Source organism: Bathycoccus prasinos (assembly GCF_002220235.1).
Source record: "Bathycoccus prasinos genomic : Chromosome_11".
Lineage (NCBI taxonomy): Eukaryota > Viridiplantae > Chlorophyta > Mamiellophyceae > Mamiellales > Bathycoccaceae > Bathycoccus > Bathycoccus prasinos.
This window is the reverse complement of record NC_023998.1, coordinates 320,704-336,960: the sequence shown is the minus strand read 5'-3', so window position 1 is coordinate 336,960 and position 16,257 is coordinate 320,704. Positions and strand designations below refer to the sequence as shown.

The 16,257-nt window shown below is 50.3% G+C and overlaps 8 protein-coding genes across 8 annotated transcripts; 5 read left to right on the top strand and 3 right to left on the bottom strand.

Annotated features, from left to right (window-relative positions):
- Positions 1 to 48: 48 nt before the first annotated feature.
- On the top strand, positions 49 to 1,614 carry Bathy11g01850 (predicted protein; the record flags this gene model as incomplete). Its single annotated transcript, XM_007510197.1, has 1 exon — positions 49 to 1,614. The coding sequence occupies one exon, from the start codon at positions 49 to 51 to the stop codon at positions 1,612 to 1,614; it is 1,566 nt and encodes a 521-aa protein (XP_007510259.1).
- A 132-nt stretch (positions 1,615 to 1,746) lies between these two features.
- Bathy11g01840 (unknown protein) lies at positions 1,747 to 3,144 on the bottom strand (the record flags this gene model as incomplete). Its single annotated transcript, XM_007510301.1, has 1 exon — positions 1,747 to 3,144. The coding sequence occupies one exon, from the start codon at positions 3,142 to 3,144 to the stop codon at positions 1,747 to 1,749; it is 1,398 nt and encodes a 465-aa protein (XP_007510363.1).
- A 213-nt stretch (positions 3,145 to 3,357) lies between these two features.
- Positions 3,358 to 3,966, bottom strand: Bathy11g01830 (the record flags this gene model as incomplete). Its single annotated transcript, XM_007510167.1, has 1 exon — positions 3,358 to 3,966. One exon carries the CDS (start codon positions 3,964 to 3,966, stop codon positions 3,358 to 3,360), a length of 609 nt encoding a protein of 202 aa, XP_007510229.1.
- Positions 3,967 to 4,298: 332 nt separating this feature from the next.
- Bathy11g01820 (GTP-binding protein LepA) lies at positions 4,299 to 6,554 on the top strand (the record flags this gene model as incomplete). The annotated part of the gene is made up of 1 exon (XM_007510105.1): positions 4,299 to 6,554. The coding sequence occupies one exon, from the start codon at positions 4,299 to 4,301 to the stop codon at positions 6,552 to 6,554; it is 2,256 nt and encodes a 751-aa protein (XP_007510167.1).
- Positions 6,555 to 6,893: 339 nt separating this feature from the next.
- On the top strand, positions 6,894 to 9,017 carry Bathy11g01810 (predicted protein; the record flags this gene model as incomplete). Its single annotated transcript, XM_007510258.1, has 1 exon — positions 6,894 to 9,017. One exon carries the CDS (start codon positions 6,894 to 6,896, stop codon positions 9,015 to 9,017), a length of 2,124 nt encoding a protein of 707 aa, XP_007510320.1.
- A 65-nt stretch (positions 9,018 to 9,082) lies between these two features.
- Positions 9,083 to 10,765, bottom strand: Bathy11g01800 (phytoene desaturase; the record flags this gene model as incomplete). Its single annotated transcript, XM_007509996.1, has 1 exon — positions 9,083 to 10,765. The coding sequence occupies one exon, from the start codon at positions 10,763 to 10,765 to the stop codon at positions 9,083 to 9,085; it is 1,683 nt and encodes a 560-aa protein (XP_007510058.1).
- Positions 10,766 to 10,880: 115 nt separating this feature from the next.
- Bathy11g01790 (predicted protein) lies at positions 10,881 to 12,356 on the top strand (the record flags this gene model as incomplete). The annotated part of the gene is made up of 1 exon (XM_007510094.1): positions 10,881 to 12,356. One exon carries the CDS (start codon positions 10,881 to 10,883, stop codon positions 12,354 to 12,356), a length of 1,476 nt encoding a protein of 491 aa, XP_007510156.1.
- A 286-nt stretch (positions 12,357 to 12,642) lies between these two features.
- Positions 12,643 to 16,242, top strand: Bathy11g01780 (ATP-binding cassette superfamily; the record flags this gene model as incomplete). Its single annotated transcript, XM_007510113.1, has 1 exon — positions 12,643 to 16,242. The coding sequence occupies one exon, from the start codon at positions 12,643 to 12,645 to the stop codon at positions 16,240 to 16,242; it is 3,600 nt and encodes a 1,199-aa protein (XP_007510175.1).
- Positions 16,243 to 16,257: the final 15 nt, after the last annotated feature.

Genomic DNA, 16,257 nt, shown 5'->3' with positions numbered 1-16,257 from the left:
AAACTTGCCTCACTTCTTGCTTCAATCCTTTCTCGCTCAAAAAGGAATATGATGATGATGATGTGTGCGAACAGTGCGAGTACCACTGGACACGGCGCGCACGTTAGGCGCACGAATACTACTCACACGAACGCGAGGAAACAACTGTTTCAGAGGCGAAACTGTTTCACTTCTTCCGGCAAGTGCGGTAACAACAACGGGCGAAGATTGGCGACGATTGTCAAAGCGGGTTGGGGAAAAAAGAAAGAAACGATCGAACAATCATCATCATCATCGAATCCAGCGCTGAGTATTCCGCAGCAAACGACGGGAGGAGGAGGAGAGCAGCAACAGTATTACCCGCCGATGCCACCGGCACCACCGCAGTACCAACCAGTTCCGGTTCAATATCAGCAACAACAACAATCGTCTTCTTTACCACCCGTTGCGTCGGAGTTAGCGCCAGGGGATGCGAATCAGACGGCGGCGGTGCAGCAGGTGGTACCGCAGCGGCAATACTACGCGCCGCCACCTCCGGTGAAAGAGAAAGGATCCATCCCACCGTTCTTGTACGTCGGATTAGGCGTCGCGTTGGCGGTGATTGTCCCGAAATTTTTAGCCGGGAAGAAGCAAGACATGCAGTCGATGATGATGCAACAGATGATGAAGCAGTTTACGAGTCAAGCGGGCGGGATGCCGGGGGGGATGCCGGGAGGGATGCCGGGGATGCCGGGGGGGATGCCGGGGATGCCGGGTAGTGGGGACGCGTTCCCGCCATTTCCGGGAATGCAACAACCACCGCCACCGCCAAAACCGGCGGCGACGACGCAAAGGTATACGGATACGACGGCGACGCCGGTGACGACGCCGCCGCCGAGTTCTAGTTCTAGCGCCGCTTCGACGCCGTCTTCTTCCAAGAGAGGTTCGGCGACGAAGACTGTGGATACGGTATCTGATATTGAAGAAGAGAAAGCAGAAGAGCCGGAGTTGACCTGGGTCGGTGAGTCTTCTTCTTCTTCTTCTTCTTCGACGCAAGAGGCGCCGAAGAAATCGTTTTTCGAAGACACCGTGGAAACGGAAGCTAGCACGTCCTCGAGTAGCAGCAGTCCATTCCAAGACGCCGCCGATATGCCGGACGAGGAAGACGACGAAGCGTCTTTAGAGTACATGAAAAACATGATTCGCAATCCGGAAATGCAAAAGTTGATGTACCCGTACCTCCCGGAGTTCATGCGCAACTCAGAAACGTTCGAGATGCTCTTGAACAACCCGCAATACAAGGATCAACTTAAAGGTATCATGAAATCTATGAAATCCAGCGGTGCGATGCCAGGTGCTGGTATGGGCGGCATGGGTGGCGGTGCAATGCCGGACATTAACTCGCCGGAGGTGCAAGAGCAATTCGCGCAAATGGGCATGAAACCTGAAGACGTGTTGACGCAAATCATGCAAGATCCAGAGTTGGCGAGCGCGTTTCAAAACCCGAAAGTGCAAGCGGCGGTGATGGATTGCTCGGCGAACCCGATGAACATTACGAAATACCAAAACGATCCGGAAGTTATGAAGACGTTTGAAAAGTTAGCAAGTTTGTTCCCTCAAGCCGGAGGAGGTGCGCCGCCGCCGGGTATGTTCTAAAACCGCAGAAGAATTAAGAAAACTAACAACACCTACTTAGCGCGTGTGAATTATTTCTTCCTCTACAATCATCATTTACTTAACTTAAAATACAAAGATCTAATAAAACTAGATGCGCGTGTGCGGAAAAAATCAAAAGTACTCCGCGCCATTTTCGCGCGCCGCTAATCGTTCGCGAGACTTTGCTAATCGCGTCGGTAACAGCTGACTCCCGTTCGAATCCCCCCATCTCAACAACTTCCTCGGGTTTTTCCCAAACACTCGCATCGCGACGTTGGTCAAAACGCCCAACCTGGCGCAGACAAATACTTGCGCCAGGACCGTTAAAACGAAAAACCATCGGTAAAAAGATCTCGAACTCTCTTTCTGTTTCCTCAATTGCTTCCTCTTCTGCCTCTCTTTTGATCCCATCCTAGATTTTCGACGCGCGCTTCTCAATTGTTTCTGAATCTCTTGCGTCGGTTGTTTGACGATGTCGTCGTCGTCTCCAAAGTCGTCGTCTGAATCGTCGTCGTCGAAGTCGTCGTCATCAATCACCGCTTTCCCTTTGTTCCGTTTCATCTTCTCCAGCTTCTTCGCCTCGGCAATCTTCTTTTTCTTCGCCAACGCTAACTTCTCCCGTCTCTCTTTTTCTTTCTCAATCAACCTCTCCTTCTCTAACATTGGATCTTCAATCTCCGGCACGTCCTCGCTCCCAATCGGCAAATCCTCCGTCTGATCCTCTCTCACGGGATAACACCGCATACTTGCCGCGGCGTCGTCGTCCTCGTCCTCGTCCTTCGGCGCATCTCTCGCCACGTACCCAACGTCGCACTCGCACGATCCGTGCTTCGCGTTGCACCTCGAATTCTTCGGGCATCTATTAAAACACGCGTCCTCGTTGCCGTCTTCGGCCCACTTGGCACCGCGTTCCCACCTCGCCGTCGCCGCCGCGCGCTCGTCGCAACACAACTTTTCCGTCGGTTTTTTCGTTCTCCCGTGTATCAGTTTGCCGAAAAAGCTTGACTCGCACTCTACCGCTTCTCGAACGGTGACGACGTTGGTAGCCGTGCGACTGCTCGATGGACACGTCGCGGACCAGGAACATCCGGTCCAGAAACACCCCTCGGGAGCTGCTTCCCGTTGTTTCTCCTCTCTCTTTTTTGCAGAAGAAGAAGAGGCAGCATCGTCGTCATCATCATCATCATCGTCATCGTCATCATCGTCATCATCCTTCTCGCTCCCGTTCGTCAAAGTGGCCTTCCCAAGAAGTGTTCGTCTCTGCTTCATCATCATCATCACCTCCTCCTCATAATCATCATCATCATCCTTTTCGCTCCCGTTCGTCGTCAAAGTGGAGGACTTCCCAACACGCACTGTTCGTCCCTGCGTTCTCTGCTTCGTCGTCGTCGTCATCATCACCGATGAAGAGGATGATGATGACGCATCCCCTAAAACGAATCCCAAGAGAAGGATGAATAAAACCGTCGAAAGGAGACGAACGTGTTGTTGTTTCGACCTCCCGAGAGGAAATGAGAAAGACGACGACATCGTGTGCGAGAGGACAAAATGATGATTCGTACAGCAGGTTTTCGCGCGCTCCGTCTCCGTGTCTCTCTCTCTCTCTCTGCGTGTAAAGTCTTTTGTGTGGGGAAATTTGAATTCTATGTGAGTGTTTTACAAGCTTCTTTTCTAGAGTGCGTTTGCTACATGTTTCGCGCGCGTATGTTTTATACCATCGAATTGGAATTACTCTTATTCTGATTATGGCACGTGTAACTCTCCGTGCTCGTATCGCCAGCCAGGTGGGAGAGGACAGTTGTTGTTGAGGAGGTATTGTACACATTCGGGTTGGATTCTCTTGTGCGCGGAGTATACGGCGTTACAGTTCCAAGGCGCTTTGGCTGTTTCGCGCAAGTACTTCAAACAGTCTAAGTGGCCGGACTTGGCCGCCAACATACACGCATCTTTGTCATATTCATCATACTTACGCTCAACAAGATATTCGAGTATATGAAGATGACCATTTAAAGCCGCCCAAGCGGCAGTATCAGAATCCCACGGCGCTTTGGCTTCTTCGCGTAAGTATTTGAGCATCTCGAGATGACCATTTCTGGCAGCAAACTCACACGCTCCGTAACCGAGAGGACACTTATTTGCAACGCAATACTTTACCATTTCCAGATTACCTTGACGTGCGGCCGCATCAATCGTCCATTCATCGCACTCACACTGTTTCTCCTCTCGTATCCACTTGAGCAACTCGAGTTTATTCGTTTTAGCAACTTGCCAGCAGAAAGATGGTTCGGTCCAGTCACCCTCGTACAACGGTATATGCTCCCACACAAACTCCAAAGTCGATATCGACGACATCTCTCTCACTTTAAACTTCTTTCTCAACTCCGACTTGCGGGACGATCTCTTAATCAACTTTCTCGTTTCACTATTCACGTCGTACAAGAATTTCACATCGTTCGAATTCAATCTCGGAAGAATGTGTTTGAAACAAACATCGTCGTTATCATTCACGACCAAACCCCACAAAGAATCTCTCTCCCCAACGCCTCCTCTTCCGCGCTTTTTTGCGCGCCTCGTGGTCGCTCCAGACAAAGAAGAACGAGAAGAACGCGTCATTCTTTCTCTCTTTTTTCCTCAAGCAAAGTGGGGAAATTGTGCCGCATTTCTCCACTAAATCTCGTCCCCTAATGCACGGACGACGGCGAACACTCCTCTCCGGGCTGTCGCTCCTTCGACAACAAAGGAGGAAGCGTTTTCCCGTCCTCGAGTGTTATTCTTGCCCGTCAGATACTACTCGCGACAGAAACAGTGGTGGTGTTCGGTTCGTTTCGCGACGATGGTGGTCGTCTTCGGGAACATCAACACCAAACGCAGAAGCGGAAACCTGCGTGAGCTTTGCGGAGTTGAAATCCAAAACGAAACACTTATACAATCAAATCCCGATCGAAAACGTCCGGAACTTTTCCATCGTCGCACACATAGACCACGGGAAATCAACTCTGGCGGACAGATTGATGGAACTGTGCGTGGCAATCGAGAGTAACAAGACGGGGAAGAGTGGTGGTGGTTCTGTGCCTCAACTGCTGGACAGACTCCCAGTGGAGAGGAAACGAGGGATAACGGTGAAAGCGCAGAGCGTGGCTTTGTTGTATCGACACTCGCGAGACAGAATGGTCGGAAGGAAAGAAGGAAAAGAGAGCGGCGAGAACATGTATAAAGATCCGTCGAAGTGGTACTTGTTGAATTTAATCGACACTCCCGGACACGCGGATTTCAGCTTTGAAGTCTCTCGCTCGCTGAGCGCCTGTCAAGGATGCGTGTTGTTGGTGGACGCCACGCAAGGGGTACAAGCGCAGACGGTGGCGACGTTTTATCAAGCGTTCGAGAAAGATTTGAAGATTGTAGCGGCGTCGAACAAGATCGATTCGCCGTTGGCGGATGTGGAAGGGAGCGAGAGGCAGATGGAGATGATTTTTGGAATTGAGAAAGCGTCGAGGATTTCGGCGAAGAGCGGAGAGAACGTGGGGGAGATTTTGGATAGGATTGTGGATGAGATTCCGCCGCCGCCAATAGCAACGACGGCGGCGGATTCCTCACCGGATGATGGTAATTTTCTTCGAGCGTTGTTGATTGATTGCGATTTCGATAAATATCGCGGCGCGGTCAGCGTCGTCCAAGTCGTCGATGGCGTTCTCAAAGTTGGCGACGCCATCGAGTCGTTTGAGTCGGGGAGGAAAGCGGAAGTGTTGGAGCTTGGCGTGCACGCGCCGGAGATGATGTCGTTAAAATCGCTTCAAAAAGGGAACGTCGGGTACGTAATAACGTCCGACCGCGATGTCAAGGCGCAAAGAGTTGGGGATACGTTATTCAACCGAAAAGAACGAAAACGAGAAGCGGTGACGCCTTTAGTTGGATTCAAAATGGCGAAACCGATGGTGTTTCAAGGGATCTTCCCGTCCTCGGCGGATGATTTTGAGAAATTGCGCGAATCTGTTTCACGATTGACGTTAAACGACGCTTCCGTAGAGGTCTTTCCGGAAGTTTCTGCCGCGTTAGGTCCGGGATTCCGATGCGGATTTTTAGGATTGCTCCACGCGGAAGTATTCACGGACCGATTGCGAGAAGAGTTTGATTCCGACGTCGTCGCCACGGCGCCGACGGTACCGTACAAACTGACCAAAATGTTCAACAAAAGCAACGCGAAAGAACTTATTCTCGCGGATAGCGGTGACAACAACGATGAGCTCGATCCCGACGACCAAAAAATCGAAGGCATCAAATCCGTCAACGTTATCACATCCCCTCTCAGTCTGGAAGCCAACGCCGGTTTACCTCGCGATACGAGAATCCAGGAACGTTTAGTGGAGGCAACCATAATTGTTCCCACTGAATATACGGGCAAAATACTCGAATTATGCAACGAACGAAGAGGCGAAGCCTTGGAACACTCGCAAATCGACAGTCTCCGCGCGATGCTCCGTTACAAACTCCCCTTGGGCGAAGTCGCCTCTGACTTCGCCGACGAACTCAAATCTCGAACCAGCGGCTACGCAACCTTCGATTACGAACTCGCCGGCTGGCAATTCGCCGATATCTGCCGTCTCGACGTCCTGGTCAACGGCGAAGTCGTCGACGCCATGGCCACCCTCTGCCACCGCTCCAAAGCCGTCGACATTGGCAAAAAAATGGTCAAAAAAGTCAAAGAAGCCTTACCGAGACAGATGTTCGAAGTCGCCGTGCAAGCCTCGCTCTCGGGTAAAATCATCGCTCGAGAAACCGTCTCCGCGATGCGCAAAAATGTTCTCGCCAAGTGCTACGGCGGAGACGTCTCGCGCAAGAAAAAACTGTTGCAAAAACAAAAAGACGGCAAGAAGAGAATGCGCAGGATGGGCAACGTCGACATCCCGGCGGACGCTTTCGCCGGCTTGTTGAGCGCGAAGTAGTAGGAGTAGGGTAAAATAAATAAACGTATTTTTTAGAAAAGTAGTAGTCATAGAGAGCAGTAGTAGTAATAGTGTAGCAGAGTTCTCGCATGCGAGAGCGTAGAGTGATGATGTTGTGTAAAACGAATATTCAGCGATGTGCGTCCTCGCAATACCATTGAGAAAACTGAACACCAAAACTTCAAAGAATTCAACACGCATTCGTAGTAAAAAGCAAACGGTGAAGAAGAGCGCACGAACATGCCTGCCTCCTCACCACCACCACCGCCAAACAGCAACAACAACGTCGCGCATTCGTCTCCTCTTTTACATCGCGTTTCGGTCGCTCGACTCCCCGAAATGACGACATCATCATCATCATCGACGACGCAAAATGCGACCAAATTCTTCGTCCAAATCACGACGCAATCGAACGCGAAAAACTACGTCGCCAAGTGCCGGAACCACCGTACTCCTGCGAAAAAGAAGACGAACGAGAAGAACAGTAAACGGGAGAAGACTTTTATGAGAGAAGAGGAGGAGGAAACGGAGGAAGAGGAATACGAATCTCTGTTTCGCGTGAAGAGAGAATTTCCGGACGATTTCCTCTCGTTTCGAAACGAATTGCGAAAGGCGTATCCGGGGTGCGTGGTGCCGAAACTGTTTCGTCGTCCGAGTCGACGCGACGATGAGAAGGAGGACGAACAAGGACAACAACAAGAGGGCGACGCGGAGCTCTTTTTGCGCCGGTGCTGCGAGTCGCCGACGATTGCGCTGTCGAGGATGTTGGAGAGCTTTTTGACGGAAGGCGTGTTTACGGCGTCGGCTGCCGCCGCGAGTACTGTCACGACTACGAGTTCCGGATTGGATGCCGAGTTAAAAGAAGTTTGTAACGTGTTGGCAGAGGACGCGGATGTGAGAGCGGTGAAGGAAGAGCAGGAAAGGCGGGGGCGGTTTTCGGCTTCAGCGTGGTTCGCGTCACTATTTAACAGCGGAGGTGGGAGTGGTAGTAATAGAGGCAGCGCGAAAGAGAGGAAGTACACGCGAACTCGGCACACGGTGCTGAAAGATGAAGATCCGACGTATTTACAAGTGATCACCTACGCCTCGAAGCTCGACGAGCAGTGCGAAGCTTTCGTGCGAAGCGCGGAATTGTACATCGACCAGCTCGAAAAACGCGTGAACGCGACGAAACTACGAGATTTAGGCGAGGCAGCGTTGAAGATGGGACAGAGCGAAGAAGGTTGGGGGAAAGCTCTACAAAAACGCTCAAAAAATTATTCCTTGGGGTACACCTTGCACGCACTTTCCGATTGCGCGGAATCGATGACATTCACGGGTACAGCGAGTGAGTTGAGGGCGTGTGAAGCGCTTCGTACTTTAGTTCCGTCTTTTGAAGATTGCAGGCAACGCGTCGAAGCGATTCGAGAAACGTTCGAAGATCGGACGACGGCGCTTTTGCACTACCAAATCGCCTGCGACATTTACGACGAGGTCATCGAGACGCACGGACGCGCCGTGGCAAATATACATCCGGAGTGCTTGGAAGCTGACGCTAAGAGAGAGATTAGGCGCAAGACGTATGATCTTATCGTCGAAAGAACGAGGGAAGAATATGCTCGCTGGCACGCGAGCATTGGAGTTGATATGACGCGCTCCTTGAGAGCGTTTGCAAAGACGCGCGCCATACTGTGTCGACAGGACGCGGAATGTTGGGAAATGATGCTGAGAGATCCCATAGGCGACGGTGACGTGAAAATGGACGATAGAGTAGGAGTAGATGATCGAGCCGAACGCGAAATAGAAGCTGCGGTGCGAGAGGGTGGTCGCGAACAACAACCTCGAGGAAAGCTATTGAGCACGAAGGAAAAGTTACTCCTGGAAAAGAATGCGAGACGAATACAACGCATGGAAAAACGACGTAAAAAAGAAGAACGAGAAGTACTCAGAGCGTGGAAGAGAGAGGCAAAGGAGGCTATCGCCAATGGACAAAACGTGCCTGAAATGCCTACGTTGAATGAAGAGAAGACGAAGACGAAGAATGGTAATAGTAACGGCGATGCTGAGAACGGAAACGAAGAAAACACAAAGAACGATTTTGGTGGAAAAGACAAAGCTTTTTCTTCTTCTGCTTCTTCTTCTTCTTCTTCTTCTTCCATGCCTTCATCAGCGACGACGACTGCGACGAAGACAACATCGTCGTCTCTTTTTAATTCAGTCGAAGAATCGTCGAGGCGGGAGTTGAACGTGTCTGTGGAAGTATCGGAAGGTGCGAACTATGCTCCAAATGTTACAAAAGGAGAAGAGCAGCAGCAGCAGCAGCAGCAAGAGAAGTCGTCACAAAAACTTTTGCTTTCGAGACCGCCGCCAGAACCGTTCGCCGCTGTGAAAACGGAAGAAGCGTCGATTAGCGAAGGTCTCGCCGCGATGAAAATGGCCGCAGCGGCTGAAGACGAGAACGATTCCGAAGAATGGAGCGACTAGAACGTCGACAGAGTATCAATGTTTTACAATAATGTGTAATAATAAAAGCAGTGCTATATATTTAACTACGTCGAGCGAAGAAGGACGCTTTCGTGAACCTCTTTAGGCGGGATTGAAAATGTCTCTCTGGAAGAGTTCAAGCGATCGTCCACGACTTCGCTGGCGAGCTTTCCGCTTAAAATTGCGCCTTCCATGCTCCCTAAATACTTTTGTGACGTGAAATCTCCGGCGAGAGTGAAATTCCGTATCGGCGTAGATTGAGAGGGGCGAAATTTGTTCCGCCCGGGTATCGCTCGGTACACCGAACGAGGCGTTTTGACGACAGCTGATTTCAATAAATTGGCGTTTTTTATTTCGTCGGGAAACAAGCGCTCGAGTTCGAGCATGGTCGCCGCGACGATTTCTTCGTCGGATTTTTTGATCCAGTTGACCTCCGCGCCGCTTTGGGCGTCGCAAGGCGCAAAGACGAGTTCGAGCATCGTCTTCTCTTTGTTTTCGTACTCTTTGCAACACTCGCTCATGTCAGCGTACACGCTGAGTAACGTTGATCTCGAGAAGACCAAGCCGTCGTACGGTCGAAGCTTCCTATCGAACCACAAGTGTACGTTGATAACTGGAACACCGGAGAGTTCGTCCAGTTGTTTGAAAAAAGGCATCGTTTTCCACGCGGTTGGAAGGTACAGTTTTAAAGCGTCGACAGACATGGCCGAAACATACATATCTGCCGTCATGATTTCATCTCCTTCACCTACGCGAACGCCGATGACTTCGTTGCTCGCTTCGTCGATCATAATCTCCCGCAAAGGCATCCCGACGATAACCTCTCCTTTGGTCCCATTCTCGTTGTTACCTTCGATGTACTCTTTCATCGGCTTACACAACCTATCGGGCTGATTCCCGTCTAAAAAAGCCGTTTTTGACCCGTCCGTTTCGTTAATAAACCGGTTCATCGCGGTTAAAATGACCGTCATGCTCAACTTATCCGAGTCTATGAAATCTAACGCCTTCCCCATCGCGATGAACAATTCCTCCGAAACTCTCTCCGGCATCCCATTTTTCTTCATCCACTCGCTCACCGAAAGTTCATCCTGCGCGTCGATATACTCTTGTCCACCAATAAGCATCGGTAACAGCGGCACGCCCGTTTTTATCTTCTCCTCCCAACTCAACATCTTATCGTTTTGTAAGATCGCTGCGGCCATATTAAATGGCGCCGGTACATTCTCCGGGAACCAAAACTCCGTAAACTCCCCCGGGTAATCTTGCATCGCGAAACACATCGTGTGTTTCTTCCACTGTAACCGGTCTTCGATGTTTAATTCCTTGAATAAATTCATCATGTTCGGGTACGCGCCGAAGAATATATGCAGACCGGTTTCGATCCAATCCCCGTCTTTGTCTTGCCAGGCGGACACTTTCCCGCCTAAAATTTTCAACCTTTCAACCACTTTCACAGAGTAGCCTAAATCGGTGAGATATTTCCCAGTAGATAAACCAGCTAACCCGCCTCCGATGACGATGACGCTTTTCTCTTTGTTCTTTCCCGAGTAGTTCTTGGAAAGCTTTCCTGAGAGTTGTTTCGCGCGTTGATAGTTCTCGTTAGAGGTGACGTCCAAGTTTGGTTTTGGATAATCTTTTGCTTTGCATCGGACATTTGTTCTCGTTGTTCTTCTTCTTCTTCTCGACGACGACGACGAACACGACGCTTTGCTCGTCCTCGCCAACGATGATGCGTTCCTTCCGTTCATGGTAGTGTTGATGCGTGTTGTGCTTTAATGCGCGTGCAATAACAGAATGAAGTAATTTGTTTCCAATTTGCGATACAAAAAACTCCCCCAACTGCCGCGTAAAGAAAGAAGAAGAATGAATCTCCTCCCTCCGTTTTCGTTCCTCTTTCTCTTCCTTTTGACGACTTTGACGAGGAGAGTTTCGGTTTTAGTTTCGGTGAGCGCGGTGAGACCTCCTCCGGAAGCGCAGCCGCTGATCGATGCCGCCTTAAAGTTGGAGTCAAAGTCAGACCGCTTCGGGGAAATCAATCTCGTCAACGACATCGAAGAGGAAGAAAGAAAGGACGACGATGCACCCGTGTCTTCCTTTTCCGAGGAGAATAACAACATAAACAACAAATATTTAAACGCAGAAACCGAGTTACCTCGATGCGCGATGCATTTATACCGGCACATATCGAAAGTTGGAGGGACGACTATTCGCTTCATTTGGGACAAAAACGTCGTCATGGGAGACTGGGAGTATCCAATAATATACGGCTTCGAAGAGCAACAGTGGACGGATTTATTACAAAGATGGAAAGCCGCAGCCGAGAAATTTAAGTCAGGAGAACGCTCGGTTGGACCTCGGACGCTTGTGGAGTTGAGAGGGAACTGGCCGTCGAATTGGCCGGCGCAACATTTCCAGACGCGGATTATGCCGGATATCGACGGTTTGAAGAAAGAATTCGGCGAAGGGTCGGGGTACGGATGCGAGATCACAACTTCGGTGTTAATTCGCGAACCGACGAGTCAAACGTTATCGTTTTACGAGTATTACATTAGGAAGCAGCAAGAGCAAGATCCGGGAGAGACGAAAAAGATGTGGCCAGGGGTTGTCGGGAAGGAAAGTTGGGGATACGATATCGGCGATTACGTGGCGAGCGGGAGAGCGACAAACGGACAAATGAGAGAGATTTTGGGGAATAAATGTACGAGTAATTTGAGAGAACCTGGATACGAGACGGAATGGATGGATGCGACGAATAAACCGGTGAGGACGCACGCGCGGCCAATAAGTAAGGAGTGCGAAATCACCGAGAGCGATTACGAGCAGTTTGAGAAAGTTCTCAAATGGTTCGATATCGTCGGCACGACGGATAACTTTGACCACTTTTTGTTGACGCAAAGCCGCACGGCTGGTGTTCGATATCCGCAGTATAAAAAATCAAATTCAGGAAAGCACAAACGAGAGTGGGACCCGGAGGTAAAGGCGAAAGTAGAGCACGCGACGACGTTCGATAAAAGAGCGCACGAGTTGGCCAAGCGGTTGCAACGCGAGCAAGTGGAAAAACTCTACGGCAGTTGGGAAACGTTGGACGAGCGATTCGTCAAACCGTTCAAATCGAAAACCGAAGGACAGTTTGTCGGCGGCAAACCTCCAAAAAGTCTCTACAAGTGGGTAAAAACGAGCGAAGCGATGGCCGTGGACGCCGCGCCGGTCGTTCCAGACTGTTGGACCGACGATACCGGAGGCGGTCAAGCGACCGCATACATCGTCTTCGAGCCCGTCGCCATGGTCGATAAAAGCGTGAATTTGCACTGCATCAAAGGATGTAACTTTGATTCTTAGTGTGTGTGAGAGATTATAATACTATTATAGCTGTTTTGTATCTGAGCGCTCTTCGCATCTCTCTTTCTTTCTAAAGGGCAGTCGCTTCATTTTCTCGTCAGAATTTGGGAAAAAGAATATAAAATTCACTTTCGAGGACGACTTTTTACCGACTGCGGAGTAAAGGAAAGTCTCGCGACTCGTGGTTCTTCTTGGCGCGTCTCAAACATTTTCGATGATACTGTCGTGCCAAGGTTTCATCTTGTTTCTCTTCTCCTGCGTCGTGGTGATGACGACTTCGACGGAGATGAATGCATTCGTTTCGGGAGATTCTTCAATTCAATTATACTCAAAAGAAGACATCAAGAAGCAATGTTTCAACGCCATGCGCGACTTTGATCCACCGTGCAAATTTCAGACGATTTTATACAGCGTAAACAGCTCGCATCCGGAAAATTGCGCGCATTGCGTCGCGGAAAGGGGTAACTTTGGCGGGAGTGCTGACACGCGTTTTCGTAACAGAATTAGTGGAAGTGGTCTCTCTGCTAGAGCTTTTGCGGGCGAAGACGACGAGGGCGAGAGTGACGACGAAGAAGACAAATGCCCGCTCGGATGGTCCGGTGTGGATTGCTCCGTGTGCGATGTGTCCAATTCGTGTCCGTCTATCGTGGTAAACGGGAAAAAACGGAACCCGATTGGATGCACGAAGGATTGTTTTTTACCGACGACGGAGGAACTGTCGATACCGAGGAGGACGAAAAATTTGGACGCGGATCAAAACCGATTAGTTCCCGAGGCGAGCTTTGAAGCCGGGAAGGTTTTTTCGTGTCAATGCGGAGGAGATGCCAAGACGGATCCGTATTGTATGTTTCAGAAGGATCAGTCGTTTTTGTTTCACGTGGTCGCGGCGAGCGGAATGAAGGAGAGGGAGGAGGAGGAGTTGAAAGTAGGGGTGTCGTCGTCTTTCGAAGAAGCGGCGAGAATAGGAATGAGGGCGAGTGATAGTATTGGAAGTGGAACGAATAGTAACGGTGATGACAGCCGAGAAGTTGAGATCAACGTGCGCGCGTACGGTGGTATGCCTACGCAAGATAACGTTAATTATCCGGAGTGGAAATACAAATTCGCCTCTGCGGCGGTATGGGACGCAAATTTTACAAAGTGCACGTACAGCGTGGAGAAATGCAGAGCACCGTATCCGAGCGATCACACGTGCGTGTTGTATGATTGTACGGCTGGGAAAACGGCGTGTCCTCCGTCCGATGTCGAGAAGTGTCCTGGTAGAACCGCCATGAAGTGTGGGACGAACGAAACGGACAACTCTACCGATACGCTTTTTTGGCAACATCCCTGCAACCCACTCGTGACACCGGTGAGTGATCGCGGGATGCAATTTTGGTGCGATATTAATGCGACAAAAACAAGCGACGGCAGTAACGTGTGTTATTGGACGCAACCGGGAGTAATTCCAACGCTGGCGGTAACTTGTAGGGTAGGTAATTGCGTGTACGAAGAGCAGACGATGGCGAAAGAAAATTGGTGTTCGTTGGAGGAAACGGTGCCAGTATATTGGACGGGCGATGCGTTGACGCGAGCGTTTATGTTGTTGTTCGTGTCCGTAATAATAGCTGGGATGGTGATGTACGTCCTTTGGGAGCGGAAGCAAAGATATAACGAAGAAGACGAGGAAGAATCGGACGTTGTTGTCCGAGATGAAGATTTGAACACAGAAGCGCTCTTGAATGACTCCGCGGCGTATTCCGACGACGGGTATAGCTCTGTGAATAATGAGTCATCATCATCGTCGTCGAGTAGTGATGCGGATGGCGATGACGATGTTAGCAACGACAACGAAAGTTTTGAAGAAGAGAACGGCGAGGAAAAGAAGACCAAGAAAAATCTCGCGAGGAGGAAGAGGAGTAGACGAACGTCGTCGTTATCGACGCAAATACCACAAAGATCGTCGAAAGATATGATGGTACTTTCATGGCGACATCTTTTCGTCGACGCGAGCGTTAAAAACGATAGGAAAAAAAGCACGAAACACATTTTAAGGGACGTTTCTGGTATGGCTGGTCCGGGAGGCGTGTTTGCCGTTTTGGGACCGAGCGGCGCGGGTAAATCAACACTCATCGACACACTCGCAGGACGCACGCCACCAGATAGAAACGTTCGAGGCGCGATATATTTAGACGGACAAGTTGCCTCAAACGTTGGTTTACGTGCTGCGAGCGCGTGCGTGACCCAAGACGACGTTTTACCAGGCACGAGTACAGTTTGGGAGCACTTGTTGTTCCACGCGACGCTTCGTATGCCGATCGGTACGTCTACGAACGCTCTCCGTCGTCGCGTTGGCCAAACCATGCGCGACTTAGGCATCGAGAAACTTGCAGACTCTCTGATTGGCGACCAGTTTTCTCGCGGTCTGTCTGGTGGCGAGAAGCGTCGCGTCTCCATCGCGACTGAGCTTCTCATGTCTCCGGGCATAATGTTTCTGGACGAGCCTACGACTGGGTTGGACTCGACGAACGCGGCGAAGGTTGTTGACATTTTGTCCAAACTCGGCTCTCGCCACGGCGTGACTGTTTTGTTGTCTATTCACCAGCCTCGTCCGGACATCTTTCGTTTGTTGGACCGCATTTTGATTCTTTCGAGCGTTGGATCTGTTGTATATAGTGGCCCTTCAGTATCAGCGAAAGGATTCTTTGAGTCTTTGGCGTACGTACCGCCTCGACCGCGAGACGTGCACGTTGCAGACTTTATATTGGACGTTGTCATCAAATCATCCAAAGAAACGACGTCGCGCGTGTGCAGAGACTTTGCGGTTTCAGACATCTTCACGCTCAACGAAAACACGATAGAAATGCTCGCTATTGAAGCGTCGTCGGATGCAGTCGTGGGAAATGACGACGCTGATGACGAAGAACGAGGAAACAAAACAAAAGGTAGCGGTAGTGCTTGTTCCTCGGCAAAGAAATGTCTCGCGCCGATGAAGGTTCAGATTCAGCAACTCCTCGCACGTTTGCGCAAAAACGCCACTCGGCACCCATTTTTGATTGCCACGCACTTCATCGCGACGCTTTTCACAGCCATTGCGCTCGGTGCAATATTCTATCAGTGCGGTCGAGACACCGGCGGCGTGCAGAATCGAATGGGATGTTGTTTCTTCATCCTTCTATTCCTTACGCTTATGTCACTCTCCTCCCTCCCCGTGTGGAGAGAGGACGACTTATTGTCCAGGCGCGAGATTCTCGCCGGTGCGTACGGCGTGGATGGTTATTTCGTTAGTCAAATCGCTTTCGATGTGATTGTCGTTCGGGCCATTCCGCCTTTGTTCTTCTCTCTCGCCACGTATTTCTGCGTCGGTTTACACTTGAATTTTTTCTCGTTTGTAAACTTTACGTTCGTGTGCGTGTTGACAAACATCACGGCTTCGGCGTTATGTACTTGTGTGTCCATCGCAACACCATCCAATGCGTCCGCAAATGTCGTCGGTATGCTGTTATTGCTCGTGAACGTAGTGTGCGGCGGGTTTCTACTCAACGAGGAACAACCGCGAGCGAAAGCGGCGGACGGGAGTGGCAATCGCCACATCTTGGTTAAAATCTTGACGAGATTAAGCTTTATTAACCACGGTTTTCAGTCTATGATGATTGGCGAATTCTTAGACGCGGGAACTTTTTATTTTACGCCGAAACTGGTCGAAAGTGATCCATCCAAGAAATCTTCTCCGTCGTCTGGCGGCGGCGACGTACGCGTTCCAGTTTCCGGTAAAGAAGTCTTGGATTTCTTCTCCTTCGGGTCCACGAGAAGTGAGATGCGAGTGCACGTGGTCGCATTGGCCTCGTTAGCGTGCGCGTATTTAGCCATCGCGTACTTTTTGCTCAAGTTTAGAGTCAGGTATTAGATATTATAGATTGTA